The following is a 14,666-nucleotide window of genomic DNA, read 5'->3' as shown; positions in this document are numbered from 1 at the left end:
TTTTTTGTTGTTGTTGTTGTTGTTTGACTAGTGTAACTCACCATCTAAAAATGTAAAATCAAAAGGCAAATATACATTTTTTTATATCTTTTGTTGAAGATGAATTATTAACATTCCGCGGTTGAAGAGCTTTCCAGCAAAGATAAATGTATATGTTTCATAGAATATCACTTGTAATGAGAAAACAATTTAGGATTTGTATTGCGATGGCCGAAGTTATTAGCTACGAGGCCGAATAGCGACTGTCTCAGAGCTCTTCAATGGGTCCAGCCTCCTCTCTCTTTTCCACTGTAGGTGATGCGAACAAACCCGTCTTCGTCCCTGTTTTTCTTATCAACTTCAGACATCAAGGAGGTACCTGTGCAACAGCAATGGAACAATTAGAGTCACTACATCTGCACCAAACTCGGGACAAACACGGATATCATTACTGCCGCCATAAAACAAAAATGTGTTACTCACCAATGGGAGGCTCGGTGTTCTTGAAGTAGACAAACAAAGACTTCTTCCATGGAGATTCATGCTGAATCCTTAACCGAATAAAATCAACAAATTCTCTGAGAGGCATATCGCGATGGACGTTGTATCTGCAGTAAAAGAAAAAACAAAGGACCTGCAACAACATGTGAGATGTGAACCCCTTCATCCAAGACAAGCTATACATCTTAATTCTTCTCTTCCTCCTTTTTGTTTCTGATAGCTCACGTAACATATGATATACCAAAAGCATATGTACAAGTGTGTGTGTGTAAAGGAGGAGGTCAAACCCTATTCAATTATTGCAATAAATTTCATGATAATTAAAGCAAAATGGAATCGGAAACAAACTTCTTCATGTCAATGTCAGCAATGTCACTGCTTGCATCCTTCCCCACCCACACCTGCATCGAGGCTTAAATTACAGCATGTTTTATCTCATATGAAATGCATAGAAGGAAATAAACATATTCGATGCAGCGGAATTCTAACCGGTATATGATCTGGTCCCCTCTCCCTCACTTTCCAAGCATCTACGTCATGTGGTTTCAGCTTCTCCAAAAAAGGCCTGAGAATACAAATCAAATCAAGATAATTAAAGCACAAGGGAAGGGGTAATTAGTTAACTACCTGTGTGCATAATGGTTCCAGGGGTCTAACAGACCAATCGACTTTGAAAACTGAATTATTCCGATTCTCCTACAAGCATAAAGGAAAAGAAAGGAAACAATCTTTTTTCCATTGCTGCGAACAAATTTAAGACAAATAAAGCACTAGGGATCGACAACCAGCTTCCTCCTCTTGATCCTGCCAGGAATTATGTCACTCCTTGCAGCAGCTCTACTCTTAGTCCTCTGCGTAGAGGCGCAAATTAAAACAGAGGCATGTCCACCTACTGACTAGGAAGTAAAAGTATCTAATTTAGCGGAACTCTTACTGGTAACACATCAACGAATTCAGCGTCGTCTCCTTTCTCATTGCCAGTGTAGGTTATGTGAAGAAATCCATCTTTGCCCTTGTTCTCTGCATCAAATTCAGACATCAAGGCCTCTGCAACAGTGCAAGAATTAAAATTACTACATCACAAGGTTGACAAATAATTTGGGAAACAAAAGAACAAAAAATGCAGCTCTGCTTACCATTAGGAGGTACAGCGTTCTTGAAATACAGTTGAGCATGAACTTTATCGAGTTGACGCCCTATAAACTTGGCAAAAGCTCCGAGAGGCATGTCATCACGAACAAGGAATCTGCAGTCAGGAGCACAGGGTAGGCGATACAACCATGAGAGAACCCTTTCATATAAGACAAGCAATGAACAAAAAAAGTTTCACTTTGCAGTAGAAGGTGTGTTCTCCTCTCCTTTCTGTATGCAAATCTAAAATATAGATACGGAGTGCGAAAATTGTTTGGAATGTAGGCTTCACAACAAAGGCAACCAATCGTACAACACATGACTATATCCTATATGTTGGGATGGCATACAGATTGCATATAAACTTCAACCGACACATAAAAAAAAAAAAAAAACGCAAGCACGCATCAAGTATGGGTCTTTCCTGATGGATTTCGGAACATATGATATACCAAAAGCATAAATGGAAAAAGGTGAAATCGTGCACCTATTTTGTTATGACTTTAAACTATGGAATCGTGCAACGCGCTTTCAATTGTCTACACCTGAAGGCAAAACACTACGATATAGGAAAACTCAATGGTTCCCGTCATGTAATTCCCTTTTCGGAAGCAGTTAATTTTCCTTCTGTCAATGTTGTTTTCTTTGTTAATCAGTGTCTAAAAGGAAGATGCCATTCTCCTTGATAAAGTAATCATATATGATCCCCCTCGGCATCCCGCATTACATTCATTCTTTTAACGATAAGAATAAAATAAAGGATAAAGTGAATAGTATCAGAATTGACATTTTAGTAGAAAAATATGATTTTTTGTTAAAGTTAACCATACTGAAATTTTTTTGTTAAAAGTTTATTTTTTTAATGGCATAACAAGATGTGAATGTAAAATTGTAACCAATGAGTACTAATAGTAATTATAGCCGCTTTGTTTGACCAAAAAAAATGGTAAATATAGTTGCCTTTTGCTTTAACCTAAATCTTTATTTTTAGACAATGCTCATATATGGGCCATGGTCGTCAACAATGGTTGCCCTGTACGTCACTGACCCTAAATCTTTATTTTTGGACAATGCTCGTCAATGGGCCATGTGGTTGTCTAGTAGCGATATATATCAATGCTCGTACATGGGCCACATGAGCCACGTGGTTGTCTAGTATGTCACTCTTCCATGTGTGGGTTGTTTTATAGAGTTTTTGGTTGAAATAACCAACTTATATATAACATTCGGTTGCTAAAATGATTTTACTTTTAGCATTTCATTGTTACATCATAGTTGTGTCGTTGATGCGTTATATATATATGCTATCGATATATATCAAAAGTGACCAAATATTAAAAGTGAATCATTTTAACTAATTTTCCCTTTACATTATCAAAGTGTTTTTTTTTTTTTTTTTTTTTGGGGTTTGAGAACAGTATTTTAATGTTTTATAAATTAAAAAAAATACATCAATCGTAGGTTCTTTTTCATAGAATACTTTCAAGAAGGACCTTGGATTTTTGATAAAATATTGGACGTATACTACGGTCTTGTGGTATTTCTTTTCACTTGTAAGTGAGAGGTCTCCAGTTCGATTCTCGCCAAGGACGAATTTGAGCCATATTATTGCTAGTCCAGTGTGAGGTTAAGCCCACCCCTCACCCTTAATGTAGATAATATCATTTGTAAAAAAAAAAAAAAAAAAAAAACCAATAAATAAATAAATAAACTTTGTTGGTTGCGCTACCGTTACATCTCCAGGTGATGCTCCATATCATATTGGATAAATATGAAACAACTTTAATATCATGCAAGAGTACTGAAAAGCTAGCTAGCAAAGTAACTCTTCCATAAAAATAAAATGAGATTATGCACCTCCTCATCGTCAACTTCGATCTTGAATTACTTTTAGCATTTCATTGTTACATTATAGTTGTGTCGTTGATGCGTTATATATATGCTATCGATATATATCAAAAGTGACCAAATATTAAAAGTGAATCATTTTAACTAATTTTCCCTTTACATTATCAAAGTGTTTTTTTTTTTTGGTTCGAAAACAATGTTTTAATGTTTTATAAATAAATAAAAATACATCAATCGTAGGTTCTTTTTCATAAAATACTTTCAAGAAGGAACTTGGATTTTTGATAAAATCTTGGACGTGTACTATAGTCTAGTGGTATTTCTTTTCACTTGTAAGCGAGAGGTCTCAGATTCGATTCTCGCTAAAGAAGAATTTGAACCATATTATTGTTAGTCCAGTGTGAGGTTAAACCCACCCCCTCACCCTTAATATAGATAATATCATTTGTTAAAAAAAAAATCAATAAATAAACTTTGTTGTTTGCTACATCTCCAGGTGATGCTCCATATCATTTTCGATAAATATGAAACAACTTTAATAGCATGCAAGAGTACTGAAAAGCTAGCTAGCAAAGTAACTCTTCCATAAAAATAAAATGAGATTATGCACCTCCTCATCGTCAACTTCGATCTTGAATTGCTTCTTGGAACTTCTTATGCGATCTAATATTAGTGCAACGAAACTTGGTACATATGGGTCTTTTGCAATCAAGCTAATTAAAACGAATCTATAACAAAATTTGGGATTTATTTTCGTAACACTTAATATTTTTGACGTTTATATACGTCTTTTTGTTTTTGAATGAAGAAAAGGAATTAATGTTTTGTAGGCTGTGGTAGGGCTGGGCACGGGCCGGGCCGGGCCCAATTTTGAAGGGACCGGACCGGACCTAAGTTCAAAGGGAACAGGCCGGGTCGGGCCGGGGATTACATTTTTTAATATAAGAACCGGACATTACCCGGCCTGGTTGAAACGGGCCGGTTCGGGCCGGGTCCACGGGTCTTTTTTTTTTTTTTTTTTTGGTTGTTTGAAAGAAAAAAAAAAAAAAAATTGTACAGAACTAAATGTACATATATAAGATATTCTACAAGCAAGTGTTACAATAAGAAATAAATACAATAAACTTCATACACAAATGTTGTTAAAGGATGTCTTCGGAAGTCTTGTTGTTATGAGCTGAATTGAGTCCCAAAACTGAGTGTATGGCATTCAAGATTCCCCAAGTTTAACACAACAACAACTCCCGTCTCACAGAATTTAGGAAAGCTAATGAGTCTCCTTTCCATTTAAACCAACAAAAGTCCCTGTTACATACATAGAAGGTGAAAGCACATGCCTAGAAAACTTAACTCTTCCACTGCATCATAATTAAGCTTAGACAAAAGAAGTAAGCATGATACAAGGCAACTATATCAAAAGAAGTAAACAGTTGATGCTCTTGTGACCTTTATTGTATTTATCTTTTATAAGTCGAACTTTCTAGTATGTCGGGTAACAAGATTAACCTTAGGAAGTCAAGAGATGAAATGCTCAAAAGCGTTGTTTCATTTTTAAATCAAATCCAAATCAAACTGTTTAAAAGAAAATGAGATCAACCGTTAACATTGAATCCTTTTTACTAACTTGGCTTTAAGTAAGCATCTGAAGAATGGATATACTTAAAGACAGAAATCTGAGTTCAAACGCCTAGGGGTGTTGAAAACCAAGATCAGACATGAATGGCCAACCATTTCACACCCACTCACTCATCTCACACTCACTCACGAATTTTAGATACATAACGAAACAAGACAAGAACCCCAACCTCAACATAGCATACCATTTCCTACCTACATTACCAATAAGGAAGCCTCTTCATGCATGGTACCAGTAAAATATGGACCGACAATCCAACACAACGAAATAACAAAATGAGGCGTGAACGAACAAGTAAAAGCCACAAGTGTTAGATACAATATTTCTAACAAGTTACAGAGGAAATTTTCCTTTTCACAATCAAAGCTCAAAAGAGGCGCTACACCTAGAAATGATGATTCTACTCAATAGAAAACTATAATCATGCTGTAACTAGTGGCTTCATCCATGAGGATCTGGCAAACAAAGCAACAAAACCCATAAATTAAATGTCTAAAACAACCTCTTTAAAGTTTAAACCCAGAAGAAGCTATTAACAATTTTAGCTTACATGCATTAAGATTGCAGCTTGCATGCATTAAGATTGCAGCTTCAATTACCAATTTTAGTTCAAAAATTGTAACAATTCGAAAATTTTCTGCAAATTTAAATACCAAAGTATTTAACCACCAAACAACTTAAAATCTACAAACAACTTAAATTTCTGCAAATTTAACCAAACAACTTAAAATCTACAATCTATAAGCAGATCCATAAAATTCAAAACCAATAAACAAGTTTCTGCTAGTAATCAAATCGCAGCAGTCCATATAATCAATCGAAAAGCTTATGCAATCATAGCCCCAAAAACCCTAAATTCCCAAATCAGAAACCCTAATTCATAAATTACCTAGGAATTTGCAGGATGATGGTAGTGTTCTCGACGGCGAGGTTGGTGTCGACCGTGTGGTGGTGGTCGGAACTCACGATTGGGAGGATTGAAGGAGAGTCAGGACTCAGGAGACAATCCTGCGATGGTGATGTCGACAGTCACTGACTCACTATGAGTCTCAGGGAGTCGAGTCAGTACTCAGTAGGGGTCTGAGACGAAAGAGGAGAGGAGATTTGGGGAGTGAGGTCTGACTCTGAGACGATCGAGCGAGGTCTGAGACGAGAGAGGAGAGGAGATTTGGGGAGTGGGGTGTCGAGTCGAGTCAGTCGACTATGAGTGTGGTGTGGGAGTCTGGCAGGCAGAGACAGAGTGATTAGATTAAATCAACGGATCAGATTCAATCAACGGATTTTTGGAAGGTGGAAACGGTTCGGGTCGGGGACCCGTTTTCTCAGCAATTAGGACCCGTCCCGCCCCGCACATGACATGGACCCGACCCGCCCCGCCCCGTTTCAGAATTTTAAAAACAGGACCCGCCCCGTACCCGCCCCGAATCGCTTGGACCCGCCCCTACCCGCAGGTCCAGGCCCCGTTTGCCCAGCCCTAGGCTGTAGACACGTGCTGCAAATTACATGAAAATAACTTCAAAACTTTGCTAGCTGACAAATTCCAGCCCTAATTTCGTAAGCTAGCTAGCAAGATTAAGAAGTTACTATAAGAAAAATTAATGAAAATTACTTCAAAACTTTGAATGTTAAACAAAAATCATATAATAACTTTATTTAATAATTAAGATAAAACTAAACACTAAATCAATCCAATTAAAATAGTCCAAGTTATAAGTTTCATATTTTGCCCATAACCGCATTCCTCCATTCATAAAAAAGGACAAGAGTTGATTTTCTGACCCACATCACTCAGACACGTCTTTGTCTGGTACGACCCAATATATTTGTCAAAGATGCTATTCAAATGTATATATTTTTTAAACTAAATAAATAAATAATTTTGACTAATTTGAAATTGTTGGATTTAATTTTTTTAGGAAAACTAATGAAAAATGTTTGAAAATTTTGAGTTTTAACAATAAAAATAAAATAAAGGGTATAATAAATAGTACAATAATTGATTTTTTAGTGTAAAAATATAATTTTTCGCTAAAGTAAACAGTACCAAAAATTTATCGTTTGGTATGCAGACGGGACGGGACGGGACAGGAAGGAACGGAATGGAGCGGGAGCAAAGATGTCCTCGGATGGAAACAAGGAGGAAGAAGAAGGAGACGGAGATGTTATAATTTTGTGTTCCACAGATGTGGAATGAGTCATTCCAGAGGGGTGAGGTGGAACAAAAATTCACTCAAAACTCGTCCCGTGAAACAGCTCGTTCCATCCGTTTTAGGCACACCAAACATGGGACGGAACGTCTTGTCCCATTCTGTTCTGTCTCGTCCCACGTACCAAACGGTATCTAAAGTTCTCAATTTTTTTAACGACAAATTACAAATGGAGCTCAGAGAGGTTGCATATGACATCACTGTTTTAATGTCATATGTCCAGACATATATTAGAGCAACACCATCACTGCACCAACAGAATAACACGTAATCAAAATAATTAAACTTTTAACTACTAATTCAATTTAATTCAGTTTAAAAAGAAAAATATGAAAATATTTTACAAAACTAATGACAAATAATCCCCAGAGATAATTCCACTTAAGTGCAAAATGCAGACAATCTACATAGCATCAAATTATATCCGCCCGTCTGCTTTTCCTCTTCATTGCTCCGATTTTTAGCACAATTCCATTAACAAAAATGCCATTGAAAATCCACAAAAAATATTAAATTGTTTTCAAATCAATAAAAAATGGCAAAGAGTATAGTTGGTTATAATTGGGGAAGATAAGTTGTATAGCTTATTATTATTAGTATTAGATGCATAAATTTCATAAGTTGTAAAGAAAAAAATAAAGAGTTGCACAATTTGCAGGAATCTAAAGACTTTATAATCCACACTATTTCTAGAACTACAACAAAATAACAAATACTATTTTTGAAATTGAACTAAAATAACTCGCACTATTTTTGGAAAGGAACAAAATACACACTAGTTTTGGACACAACAACAAAATAACCCACACTAATTCTGAAATAGAACCAAAATAATTCACACTATTTCTGAAACAGAACCAAAATAATCCACATTATTTTTGAAACAGCACAAAATAAACACTCTCTTTGATGAGTCACTAGTTTTTAATAGATATTTTTGACGAAAAATATGCGGTACTGTTCACTTTAATGAAAAACCACATTTTACACTAAAATGTCAATTATGGTACTATTCACTTTACCCTTTATTTTGTCCTTATTGTTAAAACTCAAAGTTTTCAAGCCATTTTCATTAGTTTTCTTTATTTTTTAAGGTCTACTTAGTTTGATTTCACTAGATAACAAATAAAAGGGTGTGGCATCATAAACACTCTCTTTGAGGTTGTACCGTCATTCATGTAGGCACAAGTTCACGGTGAATAGGTTAAAACAAACGAGTGATATAACAACTCATACATCCATTCACCACTTAACTTTAATTGTATTCATAAGGCTATTATAGGGTGCTTGTTTCATGTTAGGTTAATTTTTTTTTAAAATTGAAAATGTTCATTTAATATGAAAATTAACTAAAATTACATAAAACATCACGTGACAAATAATTACGTATATAACTATCATACACTGTAATAATAATACTGAGCAAAAATGTTGCTTTCTTTCTTCACTGAATGATTGTGCTCGTGTGGTCCTTTTCATCGATGGTTGTTGAATATAAATTGTTTCCTGTCCAATATCAGGCCACTTTAGTATATGACAGATTTTTCAATGTGATCGATACATGAGATGGTATATCACATGTCATTATATAAATGGTTGGATATATGTGCTAACAAGTGAATAACTTAAAAATAAAATTTTCCACAATTTCAATTAAGACATGTGATATACTACTTATTGTCACAAATAAAAATTTGTCCGCACCTACTTTTTGCCTATATTGCATGAGATTGTGTGGTGGCCTACAATTAACGATTTTTTTATTTTTAGAATTATCTATAGAAAGTTTCATAAATCACCAACAGAACAGAACCACTACCATAATTTTTAAATATTGTCTAAGAAATTGAGATATAACTAACATTACCCATTTGGTCAGAAGACCGAACAATTATATAGCAATGGTTGAGTAACAATTGCATGTCAAATTCATGCATCATGGTCCACTCCCAACCTACCAACAGGATACATTCCGAATTCTCTTTGTGAGAATTTTGAAGGTTTGTGAATTGTATTCGTTCATTATACATCATATGATCAGTTTTCATTAACTACTGTTTGTGTTCAATTTTTAAATAAAAAAAATTTAAAAAATTTAAATAATTTATGATCGCAAAATGTACAATTAACGAACATGATTCAAAGATTTCTAAAACTCTCACAAAAAGGATGAAGAAACCAGAGAAAACTAAGAGACTTGTTTTACTGAATATTCCTCTTCTCATTTACTTTCTTTTTCTTAATTACAAATGTGTTTATTAGTACATATATATAGTTGAAGCTATGCACAAGATTTTCTCTAACAAACATAACAAATCTAGGTAATTATTATTACAACCATAACAGAAATAATATCCTACACTATAGAGCAGCTCCACCGGAGCTTTTTTGGCCCAGCACCAAGTCCAAATAACAGCCCGGCATGCAGGGAAAGTGCTCCAGCCCGCCAACTTGCCTGGCACCCAGCCCGTGCCAGTCAAGAGCCCAGCCCAAAATGGACAGACCCATTCCCCGGTCTGTTTCTGGCGCGTGCACAACATGCGGAGGCCAGGCAAGTAGCCGACAGCGCTGCAGGCGGTGGGGCCCGCGCGGCAGGGCAACTTGCAGTCGTCCGGGGTGAAGGATACGTGGCCTCCTCAGAGCCGTTGGATTTCCAACGGCTAGTTTTTTAGGCCGTTGGATTTCCAACGGTAAAAAAAATTTGAATTTGAATTTTAAATTGGACCGTCCGATCACAGATCAACGGTCCACGTTTATTTCACCAAAAATTTAAAAAAAAAAAAAAAAAGGTTCAACGGTCAGAAATTTGACCGTTGGCCACGTGGCGTAATGAGTGCTGTTGGATTTGATTATTTTTCAAATCCAACGGTCCCGATTAATTACAACATTAAAATTTATTAAAAATTAATTAAAAAATGTAAATTTTTTTTTTAAAAATACAGAAAAATTTTTAAAAATTAATTTTTTTTTCTATAAATACCTAACCCTCATCTTCCACCTTACACCACATTTCAATATTTTCTACACTTTCTACACTTTCTACATTTGAATATTTTGTACACTTTGAGAGAAAAAAATGACTTCGTGGAAGCTCAGTGAAGATGTTACGTTGTGTGAATGTTGGCACTACGTGGCACTACGTGATTGGTTGAAAATCTTAGTGGAAATCTATTCAAAAAATAGTACGTTCGGATAATGACACGTGGCGTGACGAGATTGGTTAAAAATCTTATCGAAATCTTGCCTAAATTATTGTAAACAGGAAGTGACACGTGGGTTGTCGGGATTGGTTGAAAATCTTAGCGGAAATCTATTCAAAAAATAGTACGTTCGGATAATGACACGTGGCGTGACGAGATTGGTTAAAAATCCTATCCGAAATTAAAACTATTTTTTTTTTATTATTTTATAAAAAAATTATTTAATATTTTAAATGGACTGGGTGCCAGCGCATTTTGTAGGGGTGGAGATCGTTTGTGCCAGCGCATTTTTAGACTAGGTGCCAGCATATGTTTTTTTGGGGTGGAGATGCTTTGGCCTATTACTGTTCATTGAGTCTGTTACTGTTCAATTAAGTGGATAAATGGGCTGGGTGCTGGCACAAAGTAGATAGGGGTGGAGTTGCTCATATGAGCTGTCATAACTTGACATCTTTATCTTTAAAGGATCCAGATTTCCCAACCTGAACCATGGCGCTGACGAATAAAAAAGAATCGAGGGCCCTCAATTGGAATATTGATTGGGTATTTTAAAATATAAAATTTTGACTCGATGATTGTGGTAAATAATTTCGTACTAAGATGCTGTAGGGCCAGTTTTAGTTTCATGCCTCTAATGGGTTGGTTTCTTGTTTCTTATTCTGCTGACCCCACACGCGGTGGTCCTCTCTAATGGTAGCTTTTCTTCTTGTTTTTTTTTAGGAAACTCTAGACGTAGGAGATAATTCTTTTCTTCTTGTTTTTAATGCTGCTCACCAGCGCTGGTGCTCTCTAATAAGTAGGTGTTTCTAATTTAAATTAATTTTTACCCGTCCCCATAGAGGGCTAATATATGATAATGATAAACGAAATCAAATTGTTGCCGTTTGGAAGTTAGGACCTTATTTTGGAGTTACAAGGCTTCGCCAGAAGATAATAAGACATAAAAGTCCTTAAAAAAAAATTTCACAACTAATGTGAAAAATTGATTCATCATCTCCAAATGTAGTTTTGTAAAATAACATTAAACAAATCAGGAAAAGATAGATAAATAAGAAAAAACTGGAAAAGCAAAAAAATGAAGAAATGATTAGAAAAACAAGGAAAACACTGAACGTGCCAATACCAAGGGAATCCAAATCCTCCGCTCACATGCCCAGATAAATTTATCCTTCAACCAATCAACGTCCTAACTCCTAAGTCCTAACTGAAAAAACACCGCATCATTACTTTATGGAAAAGAAAAAGAATGAAGAAGAAGATAAGAATACCAAGGTAAATACTTTCCATAAGCCCTTAGTGCAAGCACTAAGCAAAAGAAAGCTAAAAAGCGCTGTTTGATGAGCCTGCGTAGTATTAGGTAGTTGGTCAGAGGGCCCCAAGTGGAAGTGGATAGAGCATCATAAACACTGTTTTTGAGGTTGTGCCGTCATTCACCACGTAAATAGGTTATAACAAACAAGTGAATTAACAACTCATACATCCATTCACCACGTAACTTTAATTGTATTCATAAGGCTATTATAGGGTGCTTGTCTCATGTTAATATAGAGGGAAAAACGATAATGATAATAATAGTGTAAAGTAAAATCAAACTAAATAAATTTTAAAAAATATCCATTAAAAACATTGTAGATTAATTTTCACAAATAAGTTCGACCACCCGACCAAGCAACCCTCCTGCTCCTGGAAAGATTTTCCACAATGAACATATTCTCTTGCGCATGTTCCTAAAACTGTAGCAGGACCTGCCAGCTCACTCAGTTTGAGCTGTAAAAGCCCTTGAGCTCTCCTCTTTCTGCATTCTGCTTCTCTCTAGCTCTCTTACTGTTTGCAAATAAAAACCCCTAATAGGCTAATAGCTCTAGCATTTGTTCTTTCTGGTGGATTGGTTTCTAGCTCTCTCCAGGTGTACTCCAGTTCGTCGAGGTATGGGTTTCACATGTTGTATGAATTTACAATTTAACAATATTTTCCCTCTCTTGCTGACCCTATCTTCTTCTTCTTCTTCTTCTGGATTTGGAACTAACTCATTGTTCATTCTGGTGGATTGGTTTCTAGCTCTCTCCAGGTTTATTCCAGTTCTTCGAGGTATGGGTTTCACATGTTGTATGAATTTACAATTTAACAATATTTTCCCTCTTTTGCTGACCCTATCTTCTTCTTCTTCTTCTTCTTCTTCTGGATTTGGAACTAACTCATTGTTCATTCTGGTGGATTGGTTTCTAGCTCTCTCCAGGTTTATTCCAGTTCTTCGAGGTATGGGTTTCACATGTTGTATGAATTTACAATTTAACAATATTTTCCCTCTTTTGCTGACCCTATCTTCTTCTTCTTCTTCTTCTGGATTTGGAACTAACTCATTGTTCATTCTGGTGGATTGGTTTCTAGCTCTCTCCAGGTTTATTCCAGTTCTTCGAGGTATGGGTTTCACATGTTGTATGAATTTACAATTTAACAATATTTTCCCTCTCTTCCTCACCCTATCTTCTTCTTCTTCTTCTTCTTCTGGATTTGGAACTAACTCATTGTTCATTCTGGTGGATTGGTTTCTAGCTCTCTCCAGGTTTATTCCAGTTCTTCGAGGTATGGGTTTCACATGTTGTATGAATTTACAATTTAACAATATTTTCCCTCTCTTCCTCACCCTATCTTCTTCTTCTTCTTCTTCTTCTGGATTTGGAACTAACTCATTGTTCATTCTGGTGGATTGGTTTCTAGCTCTCTCCAGGTTTATTCCAGTTCTTCGAGGTATGGGTTTCACATGTTGTATGAATTTACAATTTAACAATATTTTCCCTCTCTTGCTGACCCTATCTTCTTCTTCTTCTTCTTCTTCTGGATTTGGAACCAACTCATTGTTCATTCTGGTGGATTGGTTTCTAGCTCTCTCCAGGTTTATTCCAGTTCTTCGAGTTATGGGTTTCACATGTTGTATGAATTTACAATTTAACAATATTTTCCCTCTCTTGCTGACCCTATCTTCTTCTTCTTCTTCTTCTTCTTCTGGATTTGGAACTAACTCATTGTTCATTCTGGTGGATTGGTTTCTAGCTCTCTCCAGGTTTATTCCAGTTCTTCGAGTTATGGGTTTCACATGTATGAATTTACAATTGAACAATATTTTCCCTCTCTTCCTCACCCTGTCTTCTTCTTCTTCTGGATTTGGAACTAACTCACAGTGAATACCCAAAAGTTAAACCCTTTATTTTTCCTTCATTTCTCATCCCCAGATAAACTGGTGCTCTTAGTCTTCGTCTTTCTAACAATTGTTCTCAACTAGGAACCTTTCTCCTCCATTCTCCTCCGTCATTATGCAGATCAACATAAAATAAGTAATATCGATGGTTGTTGAATATAAATTGTTTCCTTTCTAACAGTGTCAGAGACTTTCAATCTATCCTTTGGCTTTTCGCGTATATATATATATATATATATAGACACACACTTTTTGCAGAGATTGTCTGCTGGCCTACAAATCACGATTTTTTAAAGATGTGATATCCACACACTCTTTTTTACTTCTTTTACACTTTTTTAATTTTCGACCTGTCAGATAGGATGAATTAAAAAAGATCAAATAATAGAAATTAACAAGAGATGTGAAAGAAGTAAAAAATATGTGTAAATAGCACACCCCTTTTTTAAATAGAAAGTTTCATGCATCATGGTCCCCCGGCCAACCCACCAACCGGGGATCATTTGGGAATTATTTTTGTCCCCTCACCCCTCCCCCTCCCCCTCCCCCTCCCCCAAACCTACCATCACGATTATGTCGTAAATCATCTTTGGGAATTATCTTACTTGCATGTATTATATTTTTGTTTATTGTAGTTAAGTTTCAATCTCATTTATAGGTAGAATATACATTTAATTGTCTATCTACCTATGCCAAAGATTTTTGTTCATAATCTACCTATAACACAAATTAATTGTATTACAATATATATATATATATATATATATATATATAACTTTATCACAAAAGTTAATGAATTAAAAATTTTCATCTAAAAACAAAATTGAATAATTGATTCAAAAATATGTAATTAAAATTTTCACTTATTAAAAGTGAATCCTTTTAACTAATTGACATTTATATTACAAAAGTATTTTTTTTAATTCTGAAATAGTGTTTTAATGTTTTATAAAGAAATACATAAATCA

General features: G+C 35.4%; 1 protein-coding gene across 1 annotated transcript; it reads right to left on the bottom strand.

Annotated features, from left to right (window-relative positions):
- Window positions 1-216: 216 nt before the first annotated feature.
- Window positions 217-1,707, bottom strand: LOC137728618 (uncharacterized). Its single transcript, XM_068467349.1, has 7 exons — window positions 1,617-1,707; window positions 1,415-1,527; window positions 1,266-1,331; window positions 970-1,089; window positions 829-881; window positions 463-587; window positions 217-358 (listed from the first exon to the last, which is right to left on the bottom strand). The coding sequence occupies exons 1-7, from the start codon at window positions 1,705-1,707 to the stop codon at window positions 258-260; spliced, it is 669 nt and encodes a 222-aa protein (XP_068323450.1). The 3' UTR covers window positions 217-257.
- Window positions 1,708-14,666: the final 12,959 nt, after the last annotated feature.

This window comes from Pyrus communis, chromosome 3 (assembly GCF_963583255.1).
Source record: "Pyrus communis chromosome 3, drPyrComm1.1, whole genome shotgun sequence".
Lineage (NCBI taxonomy): Eukaryota > Viridiplantae > Streptophyta > Magnoliopsida > Rosales > Rosaceae > Pyrus > Pyrus communis.
This window is presented reverse-complemented; position numbering and strand designations above follow the sequence as displayed.